Source organism: Malaclemys terrapin, chromosome 5 (assembly GCF_027887155.1).
Source record: "Malaclemys terrapin pileata isolate rMalTer1 chromosome 5, rMalTer1.hap1, whole genome shotgun sequence".
NCBI lineage: Eukaryota > Metazoa > Chordata > Testudines > Emydidae > Malaclemys > Malaclemys terrapin.
In genome coordinates this window covers 133256522-133273715 of record NC_071509.1, presented here as the reverse complement: position 1 = coordinate 133273715, position 17194 = coordinate 133256522, and the positions used below count along the sequence as shown (strand labels likewise).

The window sequence follows — 17194 nt, the reverse complement described above, 5'->3', positions numbered from 1 at the left end:
AATCTATTAAAGAGAATGAGAAAGCACAGAACTGGAGGGAAAGAGAAAGCAGGATCCGCCAGGAAAATGTAGCGCACCGGCGGCAAAGCACAGCGCACCGGCAGCAAAGCACTGATAGGCTCATAAGCATCCTGGAGCGCCAAGCAGACGCTATCCAGGAGCTGGTAGTCATGCAGAAAGAGGAGCAGAACCGCAAACGCCACCCCCCCACATAGCCCTAGTCCCAAAACTCTTTCCGTTGTGCCCCACTGTCACCTCCAACCCACTTTCCCCAACTTCCGTGTTCTTTACGCCACCCGCTGCCTCCAACACCAGTATCTTCACCACCCAGCCCTGAAAACCACGAGCCAACCCTCTGCACTCAACCCCCATCACCATGCAGTTTAGCTGTCCTGAAGTGCAGCACTCACTGCACAGCACACCAGACAGGACATACGCGAATCTGTGATTGTATTGTTCCCCACTCCACCCCCTTGTTTCTTTTCAATAAATGGATTTTTTGGCTTTGAAAACATTCTTTATTTTTGCATAAAGTAAAAGACTCCTTAGCCCAGGAAATAAACAGGCACTGCAAGTCTGCTTTTCTGCTTAGCAAACACTGATTCCTAAAGATTGGAACTACTGCACTTCACTCCCGTGCACGGCACGAGATATCACTGTTAGTTTTCAGCCTCAAATCACTCCCTCGAGGCATCCCTAATCCTTGCAGCCCCACGCTGGGCCCCTGTAATAGCCCTTCTCTCTGACTGTGCAAATTCAGCCTCCAGGTGTTGAACCTCAGAGGTCCATGCCAGAGTGAAGCTTTCACCCTTCCCTTCACAAATATTATGGAGGGCACAGCATGCGGATATAACCACAGGGATGCTGTTTTCGGCCAAGTCCAGCTTCCCAAACAGAGATCGCCAGCGGGCCTTTAAATGGCCAAAGGCACTCTCCACAGTCATTCGGCACCGGCTCGGCCTGTAGTTGAACCGTTCCTTGCTGCTGTCAAGGCTCCTGTGTAGGGCATTAACGGGTAAGCGGGATCTCCAAGGATCACAATGGGCATTTCAACTTCCCCTACTGTGATCTTCCGCTCTGGGAAAAAAGTCCCGGCCTGCATCTTCCTGAACAGCCAAGTGTTCTGAAAGATGCGTGCGTCATGCACCTTTCCAGGCCAGCCTGTGTACATGTCAATGAAACGCCCACGGTGATCCACAAGCGCCTGGAGAACCATAGAGAAATACCCCTTCCGATTAAAGTACTCGATCCTAGGTGGGGTGGTGCCAGAATAGGAATGTGCGTCCCATCTATCGCCCCTCCACAGTTAGGGAACCCCATTTGTGCAAAGCCATCCACTATTTCCTGCACGTTACCCAGAGTCACGGTTCTTCTGAGTAGGATGCGATTAATGGCCTTGCAAACTTGCATCAACACGATTCCAACCGTCGACTTTCCCACTCCAAACTGGTTTGCGACCGACCAGTAGCTATCTGGAGTTGCCAGCTTCCAGATTGCAATAGCCACCCGCTTCTCCACTGGCAGGGCAGCTCTCAATCTCGTGTCCTTGCGCCGCAGGGTAGGGGCAAGCTCCTCACACAGTCCCATGAAAGTGGCTTTTCTCATCCGAAAGTTCTGCAGCCACTGCTCGTCATCCCAGACTTCCATGACGATGTGATCCCACCCCTCGGTGCTTGTTTCCCGAGCCCAAAAGTGGCATTCCACGGTGCTGAGCATGTCCGTGAATACCACAAGCAATTTCGTGTCATATGCGTTACGCGGCTCGATAGCATCGTCAGACTCCTCACCCTCACTCTCACTGTCCCTTTGGATCTTAAGGAATAGTTCGACAACCAAATGTGACGTGCTGGCGAGACTTGTCAGCATACGCCTCAGCAGTTCGGGCTCCATTTCCTGCAGACAGATCGCGCTGCACAGAAACCGTTGAAAGATGGCGCCAAAGGTGGACGGAAACAAAGGGATTTCTGGGATGTGAAGCGATGTATCACGGGGCATTGGGACAGGACCCAGAATCCCCTGCACCCATGCCCCCTTCCCACAACCCATGGTGCCAGAATGGGAAAAGGTGCTCTGTGGGATAGCTGCCCATAATGCACCGCTCCCAATAGCGCTGCAATTGCCGCAAATGTGGCCACGACAGTGCGCTGGGCAGCTGTCAGTGTGGACAGACTGCAGCGCTTTCCCTACTCAGCTGCACGCAGTCAGGTTTAACTCATAGCGCTGTACATCTGCAAGTGTAGCCAAGGCCTTAGGCTGGTCCCTTTGTGAATGCATACATTTTGGAGGGGTAGGAAAATAAATAGTTTGCCATTCTATCCAAAATTGCTAAAGCTGGATGGGTCTGCTTAAACTCAGCAACCAAAACAAAAAGACACATGGACATAGAAAACAAACAAAAGCATGCACTAAAGCAGTCTTGCACATTTTTTAAGGAAATGTAACAACCCATACACTGAATCTTCTCTCTCACCTTTACCAAGCTGGTAAGGCTAATATAGAATATATTGTGGTCAGGCATGTAAAATAAGTCCTAAGTGAGCTGACAGGCCAGATTTTTCAGGCTGCGTTAAATACATAGAGAACATTTTCCATCGTAGAGGTTATTCAAGTGTTCTGAATTTTTAACCCCCAAATGTAATTGCAGAAAGCCCCTTAATCAAGTTTGAAAAAAATAAATAAAAGGATTACTAGAAAACCAGTGTCTTCTTGGGGTATAAAGAGCATTATATGCTATGATGATTATTTACATGTAGGGGATTAAATTTTAAAATGACCGAAAATTCCTGTTTGTCCCCAAATTGGTTTTTCCATGTATTCTTTAATTTATACATTTAAATTATTTTAAGGATGCGGAAATTATTTTATTAGCAGTTACAGAGATGAAACAGATCTTTATCAGAAAACATATGTGACTTTGTACATTTCACTTTGTAAGGTAGGTAACAGTGAGCTAATAATATTTTATTTAAAACATTATTTGTACCGAGGAAAAAGCAAGTGAACTATAACCCTACACATGGCTCACTTTTAAGTACTTCTCGCTGAGTACTTCTGCAGAAACGGATGGTAACTATTTGATATGCATCTCTATTTTAAAGGAAACTCTCAGTTTGAAACTGGCTATGTAAAAGGAATACGTTTTATTTTGCTAATTATTAAACTTTGCGACTAAGGACACTAAGGCCTGGTCCCCACTAACTCCCCACTTCGGACTAAGGTACGCAAATTCAGCTACGTTAATAAAGTAGCTGAATTCGAAATACCTTAGTCCGAACTTACCGCGGGTCCAGATGTGGCAGGGAGGCTCCCCCGTCGATGCCGCGTACTCCTCTCGCCGAGCTGGAGTACCGGTGTCGACGGCGAGCACTTCCGGGATCTAAACCAGACGCGATAAATCGATGCCAGAATATCGACTGCCTGCCGCCGGACCCTCCAGTAAGTGTAGACGTACCCTAAGTTTTAGTTATCTGTATTAATGAGGGTGATAGAACTCTGTATTATCAATGAAGCTATTATTGATTACTCCCTCTGGATCTGATTGTGAGCCCTTTACTCACTCAAGACTCACTGAAGTTGTGAATCAAACCCATCAAGTGAAATCTTGACCCCATTTGAAGGCAATGGGAGTTTTACGATTGATTTCAAAGTGGCCAGGATTTCACCTCTTGTCTTTAGCATGGTCCTTGGGACCCAAACATCTTATTTTTACTGCCTTTATGTATTTCCATCTATGCCAAGCAGAACTCTGGGAGTTACTGTACCATTCAATAGTGTGCCTTTGAGGTCATAGCTACAATCACCAGTTTTGAAACTGTTTGCTTGCCTGGCTTTAACATTAGAGTTTTAACACTACGTTAATATATTGCATTTTTAATGTTCTTTAGCCTTAGCCATATTATAGTTTACAAAATCTTAGCACAACTGTCATCAATACAAATTCCCTGAAGAGCAAAGACTAACAACATTTTACTCATTCAGAAATCTAACATCACAACTACCATATTATTCCCAGACTATTAAAAATGTCTCCCTAATCCACTGGACCAGTTATAAGATGAAAAGATACATGAGGTGACACAACAAGAGCCAAAATGTAGATAGTTCTGTGGCACAAATCCGTGTTTGGTGCAGCAGTTCTCTGTTTGCTATGCCTATAGTTATTCTCTGGAACTACAACAACCTGAAGAAACCTCTTTCCAGAAGGAGAGAAGATAAATAAAATAGATTTGGGGCTTGCCGCCTCTTCATATGTACTCTTCTTGTCAAAATAATTACAGGCTGCCTCTTTTTTCTTGCAGACTACTCCATCTTCTTCCTTTACTGGCCAAACAGCCAGCAAAATTTTTGCCCAATTTCCACTTGTACTTAAATTATTTCAAACCAAGGTAAGGACAAAGAAAGAATAGTGATGCGTCGACTATCGTATTAATTCTTTAAGAAGTACAGATATTAAATGCTTTGGGGCTATTCATAAACACTTATTCTCTTTATCATGTTTTATTCAGAAAAACAGAACGCACATTGACAGAATATATTAATATATTTTCACAATTAGCCATATTTGCCACATGTGTTGAGATATCTCAGTTACACAGACAAGAACTCCTGAGACTACTATAGTAGATATACAATGGAGATTTTTTTTTTTTTTTTTTTTTTTTAGGTACAACATCAACAAATTTATTTATTTCAACATTTAAAAAAGGAATAGACTTGTACACGTCAAGTATTAGTGCAGTAGAGTAATAAATTATTCTTCATTTGTAGGATAACTTTATAAAGCGCAATACCAACAATGGCTATTATAATGAGATTTTTCTAATTAAATTTCTTATCAGTGCTTTGTTATTTGATAATATGTATTTCTATTTAAGCTCTGTTTGACAAATATGGATGTGGGACATTATGAAAAGAACAACTGGGAGTGAAATCTTGGCCCCTTTGAAGTCAATGGCAAAACTCACATTGACTTCATTGAGGTCAAGTATCAGGGGCTAGCCGTGTTAGTCTGTATCCACAAAAACATCACGGAGTCCGGTGGCACCTTAAAGCCTAACAGTCTTAATTTAATAAATATATAATTTAATACATATTATTATTCTCTTCATATGTCAGTATATAATGCCTGCATCTGTAATTTTCACTCCATGCATCTGAAGAAGTGGGTTTTTTACCCACAAAAGCTTATGCCCAAATAAATCTGTTAGTCTTTAAGGTGCCACCGGACTCTCCATTGAGGTCAGAATTTCATCCTAGAAGTCCAGGCCTAATGTACAAGTCTAAGGCATCTTGGAAAAGTATATTAGTCTGATTTGCACAAAATGTGTGGCTATAACTTCAGTAAAAAGCTATATAGAGAATATGCTGATTTTGATGATAAAGAAGAGCATGTTAAAAGAAAAATGCTGGTTGTTAATTTCTAGTTTCTTATTCGATTTAGTAAAATAAATTGCTCATGTTTTGTTGTGACAGCAATCAATATGATTTTTTTTTTGAGAGGGAGAGGCTATCCACTCTCTATGTTCAATACAAAACCACCACCCAATTTCTTGTGCAAATACACATACAACAGTTAAAAATCACCAATGCAAAATGTAGTTTGACATTTATAACGAGTTTTAAAAAGGGACACTGTCAGAGTTTTTAGATTTAAAATTTTGACCAATTTTAAATTGATGTCTGATGAGTACAGTCCTCTGAATTCATTTTTTAAGCTTATTATTTGATCAAACAATAAATGTATTTAGAGGAAGCAATATTTCTTCAAGTCTCCTAAAACCAGTATTGTGCTCCTTCTCTACTAGAGCAACACTTAAATTGCTTCCCCAAAGTAACATCAATAGAGTACATGTCTACAGACAGGAAGATGTTTTGGCATGACAATAAGACACTAAAATAACATGAAAATTGTTGATTATTCAAGATATAGAAAAAATATAGATACAGATGTTTAGACTTCTAAAATGATTAAGAAGATTAAGATTAAGTGCAATTAAACACAATTTAGGGTAAAATTAATATTAAGGATTATTTTAAAATATTACTTGGCAGTGTCCCTTTAGTGATTTAAAAAAAAAAACAAAAAAAAAAACAGTCTAGGGGGCATATGGGGGAAAGCAGACAGTGGTGAATTCTGGAAGATGGAATCTCTTCTCTCTGCTGGTCCTAGAAGAGAAGAGAGAAACCAATAAGAATAAACACACTGCCTTATATCCACCCCAGCCTTGTCCCACAACTCAACAAGACGCCATTCACAACCTGACGCTAATTCTTCATGGCACTGTTTTGCATGAATTATGTTATATTAAGAAATATATCACTTTTATCAGTATAACATTCTGGAAATTCCTATTATGAGAATTTTTTTCACCATATCTAAACTGCAAATTTTTACTATCACTTCTAAGCCTCCTGCTAATATCTACCAACTTGCTGAAAATTATTATTTGGGACTACAGTAGAACAGGCAGAAATTGCAAACCAATTCCCAGCATCCATATGGATATAAAAATCAGAAGATAATGCCACCATTTAATATTTAAGCAAAAATATACTCCTTCCAAAGTAAACGTTTTCCATCTTGTGCATTTCTCTTTAAAATTAGTCTATATTCTTTCACATCAGCAGCAAACATTCTAAAAAAAGTGTAAAATACCAGTTACACTGAAAGCAAAGATCATGTAATGTAAATTATATTTTTCATCTTAAATATGAGGGTTTCAACCATTTATTTGCTCACTAGCTATCCATGGAATCTTATAGAGTACATTCTCTTAAATTCTGTAACTGCTATTAATGCTAAAATGAGTTTTTACATACTTTAAAGGAGGTGGGACAAATACTACTTCAGTATATCTTTCATAGTGTAACACACACATGCACGCTCTCTCTTGTTTTAGTTGGCCTAATACAAAAACATTCCAAATAAGTTCATTTCCTAATTCAAGAGACCATCAGGAACATGAATTCTCTAAAGTAAAACCAACATGGACTGCTTCTAAAAAAAACTGAGATTTTCTGAATTCATATAGGATGATTGTTTTGCATGAGACATCTCTAATTTATTCATCTGTAGAAAGCCAACTATCCAGGGATTCCCTATATAATTGAGGCAACTATTTGAACGCTCTTTTATAACAGCCGGCAAATACTGTTACTTTTGGCATTTGGACTAGCAAACGCCAGGAAATTATTTCAATTGCCCATTTAATCACAAGTGATTCTGTCTAGAAGGTATTGTTGAAACAGAAAAACAAATTGAAAATTCTAATATTTTGCCATCTCTCCCTTTGGCACCCTGATACTCTCAAACTACTTTCCTTCTATTGTGAATTATGATATTGGTAAGAACAGTTTATACGACTTTTCATCAAGAAATGGGATTTCAACAATTTTTTAAAGCATAAAAAAGCCCAGCTTAAACCTTTTCCCCTACTTGCCTACTCAGGTCAAAATCTAGACAATTTACTCCAAATAAAACAAAATTAATATATGTACTTAAACTACTAAGTCAAGAAATAAAATATCAGTACTTCAGAAAAACAAACAAACAAATATGAGATTGTGCTTCTGTGCACTGAACAAGTCAATGAGAGTAACAGTTGAAGAAAAACCTTTTTGTTTAGACCTTGTCTACACGGGCAAGTTCAGCCAGCTATACTTAACATAGTTTTATCAGTGTAACGCGCCTATGTGGATGTTCTTATTCCAGTATATGAGTGGCTTTTTTCAGTTTATCTTAAAACTCCTTCCCAAGCAACATAAATTAAAACAAAAAAGACACTCTTATGCCAGAATAAGAATGTCTACACAGGGCGATTATACTCGTTTAACTATCAGTTTAAACTCTCAGCTTAGGTTACACAACATGTTTTTTTCCCTATATAGACAAAGCCCCAATAACTGAGCTCTGAGAAAACCCAGCAGGGAAATAATGTGGTCTTATGTTTCTAAAGCTTGTATAAATTTACTATAGTATATACTTTCTTCTTAATAAATGCAGTAACTGATAAAGTATAACAAAGATAAAGTTGCCTAGCATCAGTTTCAGAGGGTCATAGAAATACTACAAACCCAGGAGATCACATGGTCCATTACATCCTGTCCCTTCCAATCCCTGATATCCCAATGCCCTAAGATCAATACACTCAAAACTATGTGATTTGCTGAATTCATTATCTTAGAAGCAATTATTTTTGGCACCACACATCCAAAAAGCTAGTCATATAAAAAGGCAATGTTTTTCGACATCCATCTCAGGAACAATGGGATCAGTTCTCTCCACTATTTTCTAGAACAATGAAAGGAGAGTGATTCGGGTGGACATTTACTTAATGTTGTCACAGTAGTGTTGGCGGATTGTTTCCTTTTAGAATTAGTGAAGATCAAATGGCATTGCATCCATGTAGGATATTTTTCATGATGTACATAAAGTCCAGTGTTACTAATATTTATCTTGGAACAGACTCTTTAGATAAAAAAGGGTCTCTGGTAAGAGACTGACTAAAATCCCCTCTTCCATATCCAACAGGAGCAAAGAATTGTCATACCATGGTACCAAGAATACTTAGTAAACCAGCAGGCGAGCACATTAAATTATATGTTACACATTCTAGGTGAGAGACTTGACAAGGCTTTTTGTTCATTGCTGTGATAAATTGAACAAACTTTCCACAAAAAATATTTAGGTCTTTTTTGTACAATGTTCTTGAACAAACACACACAATGCATCCATCTACAATATCTTTCATTTCTTTTTTTCACATCACATACAAAAGGACAAACAAGTGCCACAATATTATATTGTATTGTATTTGTATAAAGAAGAACACTATTTAACAAAGTGAAAATATTAGATTGTGGGCTATTAACACAGAAACAATTCTGGACCCAGAACAAATGGTAGCAAAAAGGGGCTCTTGGTCAAATAAAAGTTTTTAATAATACAAATCGATTTCCAAGTACCCCTCCCAGGAGCAATTAAGGTTCAAAACATGTTTACAGTGTTTGCTTCTGGGCATTAAGGATTTTCTTAGGTTTCAATAAACCCATTAACAGATAAATTTTCAGAATAAATATTTTGCAATTCTATCTTCCTTCATTCAATCTGTCTGAACGGCTTGTGACACTGGTCTACATTTAAAATTTAGATCCACATAGCTACGTTGGAGAGGGCTATGAAAAATCCACACTGGGTAGCTATGCCAATTTAATTCCCAATGTAGACATAGCTAGGTCAACAGAAAAATGCATCTGTTGACCTAGCTACTGCCATTTGGGAAGATGCTGTTCCTACGCCAATGGAAAAAACTCTTCTGTCACTGTTGGCTGTGTCTACACAATTGGGTTATGCCAGCACAGCTATAGTAATGTGGCTATGCCAATACAGTCCCTGTAGCATATACCTATCCAGAGACTGTATGGAAAGATTAATCCGGGAACTCAACTGCCAAATGTAAGTGCTTACATAGGTGCCCAGCACCTATATTTTAGCTCTCAGTCAGGCAACTCTTATATGATTTCATTGTGAGTCTGGCAATGTTTGTAGTTTTGCTTAAAGCTCCACCTACTGGAGTCAGAGGAGTGCATGCAAATCTCAGCTTTGAGCGGGGGGAAAAAACAAGTGGCCCCCATGGTTGCAGAGCAAGGCTAGAAAAGGGGAGGCAAGGGAATCCTTGAGGTGCAGAACCCAGAAGGCAAAGAGACAGACGTGCATTATTTTGGAAAGAAAATCTCACGATTTCCAGGCAGAATCTCAGGATTTCCCAGGCCTGGCTAACGATTTTTGCACACCTGGGCTTGGCACTGACCCAGGGCGCAGACAGAGCGCCCCAGTACCTGGGGGCGGTCTGGAAGGGCAGACACCCATTTCGATACCCAAACATGGGAGCTGGGCACCTCATTGGGGTGCTCAACGTCACAACCGGGGTCACGTGGTCTTAAAGCCCCCCCCCCCCGAGGGGCTGAATGGGCACAGGGATGCGGGGGGAAGAAGCCCCGAGGCCCGGGCTGCCCCAGGTGGCCGAACCCCGCCGCGCGCGCGCTGCTCCCCCCCGAACGTTCGCGGAGGAGCCGTTAGCATCGAATTCCAGCCGTTAACCGCCGCCCCCAGCCGCTAACGGGGCGGGCAGCCAGGCGTTCTCCCACCCAGCCCCCTCTCCCCGCCCGGGGGGCGGCTCCAGCGCGAGGGAAATGACCTGCCCCCGGTACCTGGCGGCTCTGCGCGGGGAGCAGCTGCTGCTGGAGCCGGCGGGCGGGGGTCGCCATCTCCGCAGACGCAGCAGGCAGGAGCGCAGCGGGGAGACGCCACCGGCCGCCGCCATGTCCGCTCTTCATCCCCGCCGCCCGCAGAGAGCCCGGGCCCCGCCTCCCTTCCACACCCCGAGGCGCCGCGCCGCGCCCCGGGCCCGCGGGCACAATGGCGGAGGAGCCGCAGCCGCGCAGGTGTCAGTGTAAGGCGGGAGCCCAGGGGCAGCGGCCGGTCACAGCCAGGTGGGGCTCTGGGAGCTGCAGGCCCCTCAGGGGGGCGAGTGCCCTGGCCCCAGGTGTGCCCATGGGCAGGTCCTCAAAGGTATTTAGGCCCCGCCCTCACTCCCCGTGACAGCAGGCGGAGACGGGCCCCTCTGGGCCTCAGGTCTGGACCCCCGATGGCCTGATCGCCCCTTCCCGCCCAGGGGTGCGGGAGAATAAACTCTTACCGACTGGGCGGTGTACTGCAGCAGTGGGGCCGGGGCGGCCCAGGTAGCGGAGTCAGAGAGTACGTTTACGCTGCCATTAAACACCTGTGGCTGGCCCCTCTCCCCAGGTTCCCGCTCCTGGGGCTACACAATCGCAGTGTAGAACGGGGGGCCAACGTGCTGCTCCGGAGCCACGTGCGGCTCTTCAGAAGTTAATATGCAGCTCCTTGCACAGGCACCGACTCCGGGGCTGGAGCTACAGGCGCCAACGTGCTGGGGGGTTCTCACTGCTCAGCCCCTGGCTCTGCCACAGGCCCTGCCCCCACTGCACCCCTTCCTGCCCCCTCCCCTGAGCCTGCCGTGCCCTCGCTCTTCCCACCCAGAGCCTCCTGCACAGCTGATCGGGAGGGAAGGGAGAGGGGGGTGCTGATCCGTGGGGCTGCTGGTGGGTGGGAGGTGCTGGGAGTGGGGCGGGGGGAACTGTTGGGAAGCTGCTGAGGTATTACTGTGGCTCTTTGGCAACGCACATTGTTAAATTCTGGCTACTTCTCAGGCTCAGGTTGGCCACGCCTGGTGTAGAGGTTCAGGCTCTGCCCTGGGGCTCTGCAAGGGTCCCAGAGGCCAGGCTCCAGCCCAAGTGCGAACATCCACACTGCAATGTTATAGCCTTGCAGCCCAAGTCAGACATGGTTCTGCGGCAGGTGTTTTATTGACATGTAGACGTATGCTAAGTGACTGGAGGATCAGAAAGAGATGTAAAATTACTGTTCAAAACCACCCTCCTCAGACATATGCTACAAAACCTTCCATCCCCACTGGGAAAACATCCCTCCAAAGCCAGGGCATCTTCTTCTGAACTAGTCAGACTCTGCTGGCCTGCAGTCATAGAAATGTATGGCTGAAAAGGGCGTTGAGATCCCGGATGTCATCTAGTCCAGCCCCCTGCATTGTTTTAACAAGATGAAATACGCAGGCAGGATTAGAATAAAAGCAGAGGATATTTCTGTATCGCAGACCTGACAGAACAAGTGCTAGCTGGGTAATAGCCTCCAGCACACCATGGTCTGCTGTTCTTAGTGATGTCATACATGTTGCCAGCTATTAATAAAATGCTATTTATTAGCAAACGTGTAAGTCATACAGGCTTATACATGCTCCTGCAATAGTTAATAATGGCAGCAAGCTAAGGATATAAAAAAAATTGGAAACAAATTTATAATTGTGGTATAAAGAACAAGTTCCAGGATCTTGTGCAAAAATGAGCGTCCTAACAAAAGAGGCAGGGATCACCACTGCTAAAATCTTATGAGAAATAACCTTAAAAATGATAAAACAAGGAAGGGGTTTCATTTCCTCTCATTGAAAGAAGGGAGCAGCATATTCTCACATTGTGATATCTAATACACCTCTACCCCGATATAACGCTGTCCTCAGGAGCCAAAAAATCTTGCCGCGTTATAGGTGAAACCGCGTTATATCAAACTTGCTTTGATCTGCCGGAGTGCGCAGCCCTGCCCCCCCAGAGCACTGCTTTACCGCGTTATATCTGAATTTGTGTTACATCGGGTCGCGTTATATTGGGGTAGAGGTGTAATACATGTATCAGAGGGGTAGCTGTGTTAGTCTGGATCTGTAAAAAGCAACAAAGAGTCCTGTGGCTCCTTACCTGTGGCTCCTTACCACAGGACTCTTTGTTGCTAATAATACATGTTTATGTACAATGCACAGATACAAAAGGATGCCTTATAGCCACTTATATATTGAGACTGTGTTTACGTAGGTGCTTAGAAAAATTACACTAGTCTGCATCTTAGTACATAGTGCCTCACTCACTGATGATTTAAATGTATCTTCATTATACACAGACCTGTTTTTTTATTTTTGCATTTCTTATTGTTCTAAATTAACAAATTCTTACTTTTAAAATTGTTTACAGAAAACAATTTTCCTTTCTCTCTCAGGGATAGGTCCACAGATCCTCAGTGGGGATCATAACCTGTCTGTAGATGTAGGGGGCAGAATCAAACTGATTGGACAACTGACAAGGAAATATTCTTTCACTTTCTGGAAACCCCCTCAGTTTTGTTCTGCCTTCTGTAGCTACTGACAGGGCGGTGGAATACAGTAGTTGCCTAGAATTACCACAGCACACAGACCACCACTATGATGGCTTAGATAACAGGCTAGAAGGATGGAGGAGAAAGGTCCAAACAGGAAACCAGACTGTCCGTCCTGCTCTGTGTCCTTGCCAGAGGGTGCAGGAGAGGTTTATGCCTTGGACACTCCAGCCTCCTTGTCTACCAAATCAGAAAGGTTTAGTTTTGGCCCCCTTACCCTGAGACAAGAGTTGGTTCCCCAGGAGTTCCCTCTCCAGCAGGGTCTGACAGCCAGGCCATATGAATGTCTTGAAGAATGGTAGGAAAATGAAGAGAGCTCTTCGGATGTCGGAGTTACAACAAAGGGCATTGGCCCAGCGTGTGGAAACAAAAGCAGAACCATCTGAATCCACAGACAGAGAAAGAAGCATCCTGGTCAGACCATTTTGGACGTGTGTCCTCCTGCAGTACAGGTCTCATCATCCCTCCTCCCCCTTCCCTCATTGTGGAATTCAGTCTCCCTCCTTAAGCCCCAGGGAAAGACAGGAATTCTGCATGGATGGGAGTTGAAGGGAATCTCCCCCTCAGGAAGACATTCCCTCTTGGGGAAGGGAGCTCTTGGATTTGGCACAAAAAGCATCTTTACTTCAGAAGGCTCATCTTGTGAGCCTCAGGCAGCAGTTGCAATGTCCCATATAGAACTTCTATCCACTCTCAAAAGGGCAAAGATAGAGAGACGTCTGTTAGCAGAAGAGGTTCTCAGGACTACTCATCTGACTCAGGTTCCCAATCTCCACCTCCTCTAAGTAGTAATATTTAAACAAGTTTTAAAATGTTCAGGAAATTACCTCCAAAACTTAGGAGACAACTGGCCTGTTCTGAAGATAGCCGCAGTACCTCGGATATCACCAAAGCGCATCAGAGCTAAAGGTTCTGCTCACAAAGTTTCCATACATGGAAAGAAAAACATAATAAAAGGAATTAAATAGAATTGTTATGTGTCTATTCTTCTCCATCATCATTTAATTCATTTTCATCCTCATATTCATGGGCATCACCAAAGAAAAGGAAGACTAGGAAATGCATTCAATCTAAGTCCAAGAGAGGAAAAAAAGAAGTCAAGAGGAAAGCCAGGATGTTCTTCACAGGAGGACTAAGTGAAACAAGAGGCTCTTTTTCCAACTGAATAATTTGAGACAATGTTATGAAAGGTGATGAGGATGAACCCATTAGAAAAGATTCTAAGGATTAAGAATAGAGGATTTGTACAGAAATTACAACAAAGTATTTTCAAAGTCTGAACCACACATTCCCCTTCATGCCTTTTTGGAAAAAGTAATTATGGTCAACTGGGAAACACCAGCAAAGTCTATGAGATTGTCCAAGCATGCCAAAAAATTCTACAACGTGCACTCTAGCAAAGCGGATTTTGTGTCTCTTCCCAAAGTGGACAGGGCAGTTTCAGCACTAATCAAAGACACTGCTGTCCCAATGAAAGGGGGCTTTTTCCCCGAAAGAACCCAATGACCGCAGAATGGAAATATCACTGTACTGTATGTTTGAGGATGCATCTTCCTCTCTGGTGGTTTCTGCTATGGCAACATATTTTGCAAGAGCAGTACTAGCCTGGACTGACAGTTGGGCAGCCACACTGCCAAAAAAGGCTAAGAAATAGTTACAGTAAGGTTCAGACTTAAAGAAAATCTCAGTGGCTTCTGTATTCATAGCCAGTGCAGCCAGGGATGCTTTGATGTTTTCAGCACACGCCATGGCCTTCTTTTTGTCCACAAACTTCTCACTCAAAGGAGAATGACTGGTATTTGCTGGATGTAAGGTGAACCTTAATGTTTTATCTTGAAAGAACTGAGAGCATAAGAAAAACAACAGCCTTAGTGGTCTCATTTCATCCAAGAATAAGAGGTGCTAAGGAATCTGAATCATCAGTCTCATGGTGGATATGCTGGTGCATTGCTGAGGAGTATAGAACAAAAGGACTTGGTCCTCCAGTGAGCATCAGAGCTCTCTCAATCTGAGTGGTAGCGGCACCATGGGCAGAGAAAGGGCAAGCCCCTTACAATTAAATCTGCATATATTTACCAAATTTTACAAGATAGATAGTCAATCTTCAGCTGTTGCTTTGGCAGGCTGGTCCTGCATGCTGTGGTGATTCCTTAGAATAAGGGAATTCTTTCTCTCAGTGACTTTATTTTGTTCTCTCTCTAAGAATTTTGTCACTTCTAAGACAATCCCACACTGAAGATCTGTAGACCTAACCCTAAGAGAGAACAGGACAATTTGTGGTTGCTTACCTGAAAAATGTTCCCTTTGAAGGAATAGGTCCATAGATCTGGCCCTACCTGGAAAAGGGAGATCTGTAACTTATGGTTAAAGTTCTCTGCAGTAGTTAATTTTTTCTTAAAGTTCATAATATTTTCTTATTGAATATCAGTATTGCAAGCTGCTGATGCAGCATAAGAGATTTGTGTTTTTTTTCTGGAGTTTGGAAGAGCTAGCTTTGGAAATATCTTCAAACTCAGGGGTTCTCTGGAAGGTGGGGACTAGTCCCTCATCAGTTGTCCAATCAGCTTTGATTCTGCCCCCTTCAGCTACAGACTGAGGATCTGTGGACCTATCCTTTAGAGAAAGGAAATTTTTCAGGTAAACAACCACAAAGTTTCCGCTTCTTTCATTCTAGACTTAGTTCAATGGAGTCAAACCCCTGCTCTGTTTGATGTATTTATGTGACCTGTGTACACAGATTCTGGAGAATTTAAACTTTTATTTAAGACAAAATGTTTCTATCCCTCTTAGTTGCAAAGTTAACCTTCCATAGAATCATAGAATATCAGGGTTGGAAGGGACCTCAGGAGGTCATCTAGTCCAACCCCCTGCTCAAAGCAGGACCAATTCCCAACTAAATCATCCCAGCCAGGGCTTTGTCAAGCCGGGCCTTAAAAACCTCCAAGGAAGGAGATTCCACCACCTCCCTAGGTAACGCATTCCAGTGCTTCACCACCCTCCCAGTGAAATAGTGTTTCCTAATATCCAACCTAGACCTTCCCCACTGCAACTTGAGACCATTGCTCCTTGTTCTGTCATCTACCACCACCAAGAACAGCCGAGCTCCATCCTCTTTGGAACCCCCCTTCAGGTAGTTGAAAGCAGCTATCAAATCCCCCCTCATTCTTCTCTTCTGGAAACTAAACAATCCCAGTTCCCTCAGCCTCTCCTCATAAGTCATGTGCTCCAGACCCCTAATCATTTTTGTTGCCCTCCGCTGGACTCTTTCCAATTTTTCCACATCCTTCTTGTAGTGTGGGGCCCAAAACTGGACACAGTACTCCAGATGTGGCCTCACCAATGTCGAATAAAGGGGGACGATCACGTTCCTCGATCTGCTGGCAATGCCCCTACTTATACAGCCCAAAATGCCGTTAGTCTTCTTGGCAACAAGAGCACACTGTTGACTCATATCCAGCTTCTCGTCCACTAACACCTAGGTCCTTTTCTGCAGAACTGCTTCCTAGCCATTCGGTCCCTAGTCTGTAGCAGTGCATAGGATTCTTCCGTCCTAAGTGCAGGACTCTGCACTTGTCCTTGTTGAACCTCATCAGGTTTTTTTTGGCCCAATCCTCTAATTTGTCTAGGTCCCTCTGTATCCGATCCCTACCCTCCAGTGTATCTACCACGCCTCCCAATTTAGTGTCATCTGCAAACTTGCTGAGAGTGCGGTCCACACCATCCTCCAGATCATTAATAAAGATATTAAACAAAACCAACCCCAAGCTTGAAACAAATATAAATCATTGCAACAATGGCTCTGAGAGGTGTGAACTCCCCCATATCCCATTCATCTCATGGGGATGCTGACACTAAGGCTTAATAGTGACACTTTATTAACTATTTCACTGAATTGTAACTATTTCATTGCTGATCATTTTAGCAGATAGAATGGGAAAGGGAGTGAGAGAACCACATGGGGGAAACTTGGAGTTGTTGAAGGGAGAGAAATTCAGAGAAGAGAAAGTAGGAGAGACACAAAGACAGGAAAAGCGGAGAGAAAGAAAGGAGGATGGGGAAAGAAGAGAACCAATGGGCAGAAAAAGGCAGTGGTCCTAAAGATGAGCATTAGAAATGGTTGAAATTTTTCAAAGGAAAAGTTTTTTCATCAAAGACCCTTTTTTCTAAAATGAAAATGTTGTGAAGCCCCTTTATTGTAATTGTCAACATCTTTATGTTTTATATACATTTTATCAAGTGTTATCAAAGTGATTACAAAAAGATTTCATTCACTAAAAACTTTTTCATGACCCCTCCCCCCCCTGTTTTCAAGCTACTCTAATCAGCATATTTTCCCACTAAGTGATGCTCAAGGTACATAGAACGTATCAATTAACTTTTGTGCAAGCTTCTCTTTGACAT

At 43.1% G+C, this 17194-nt stretch overlaps 1 protein-coding gene across 1 annotated transcript in view; it reads right to left on the bottom strand.

Moving 5' to 3' along the window:
* Positions 1-10353, bottom strand: part of MTHFD2L (methylenetetrahydrofolate dehydrogenase (NADP+ dependent) 2 like) — a 64644-nt gene extending 54291 nt beyond the window's left edge. Inside the window, exon 1 of the mRNA XM_054028790.1 lies at positions 10210-10353. Coding sequence (XP_053884765.1) covers positions 10210-10322 — 113 coding nt within the window. The 5' untranslated portion in view covers positions 10323-10353. The remainder of the gene's footprint in view (positions 1-10209) is intronic.
* Positions 10354-17194: the final 6841 nt, after the last annotated feature.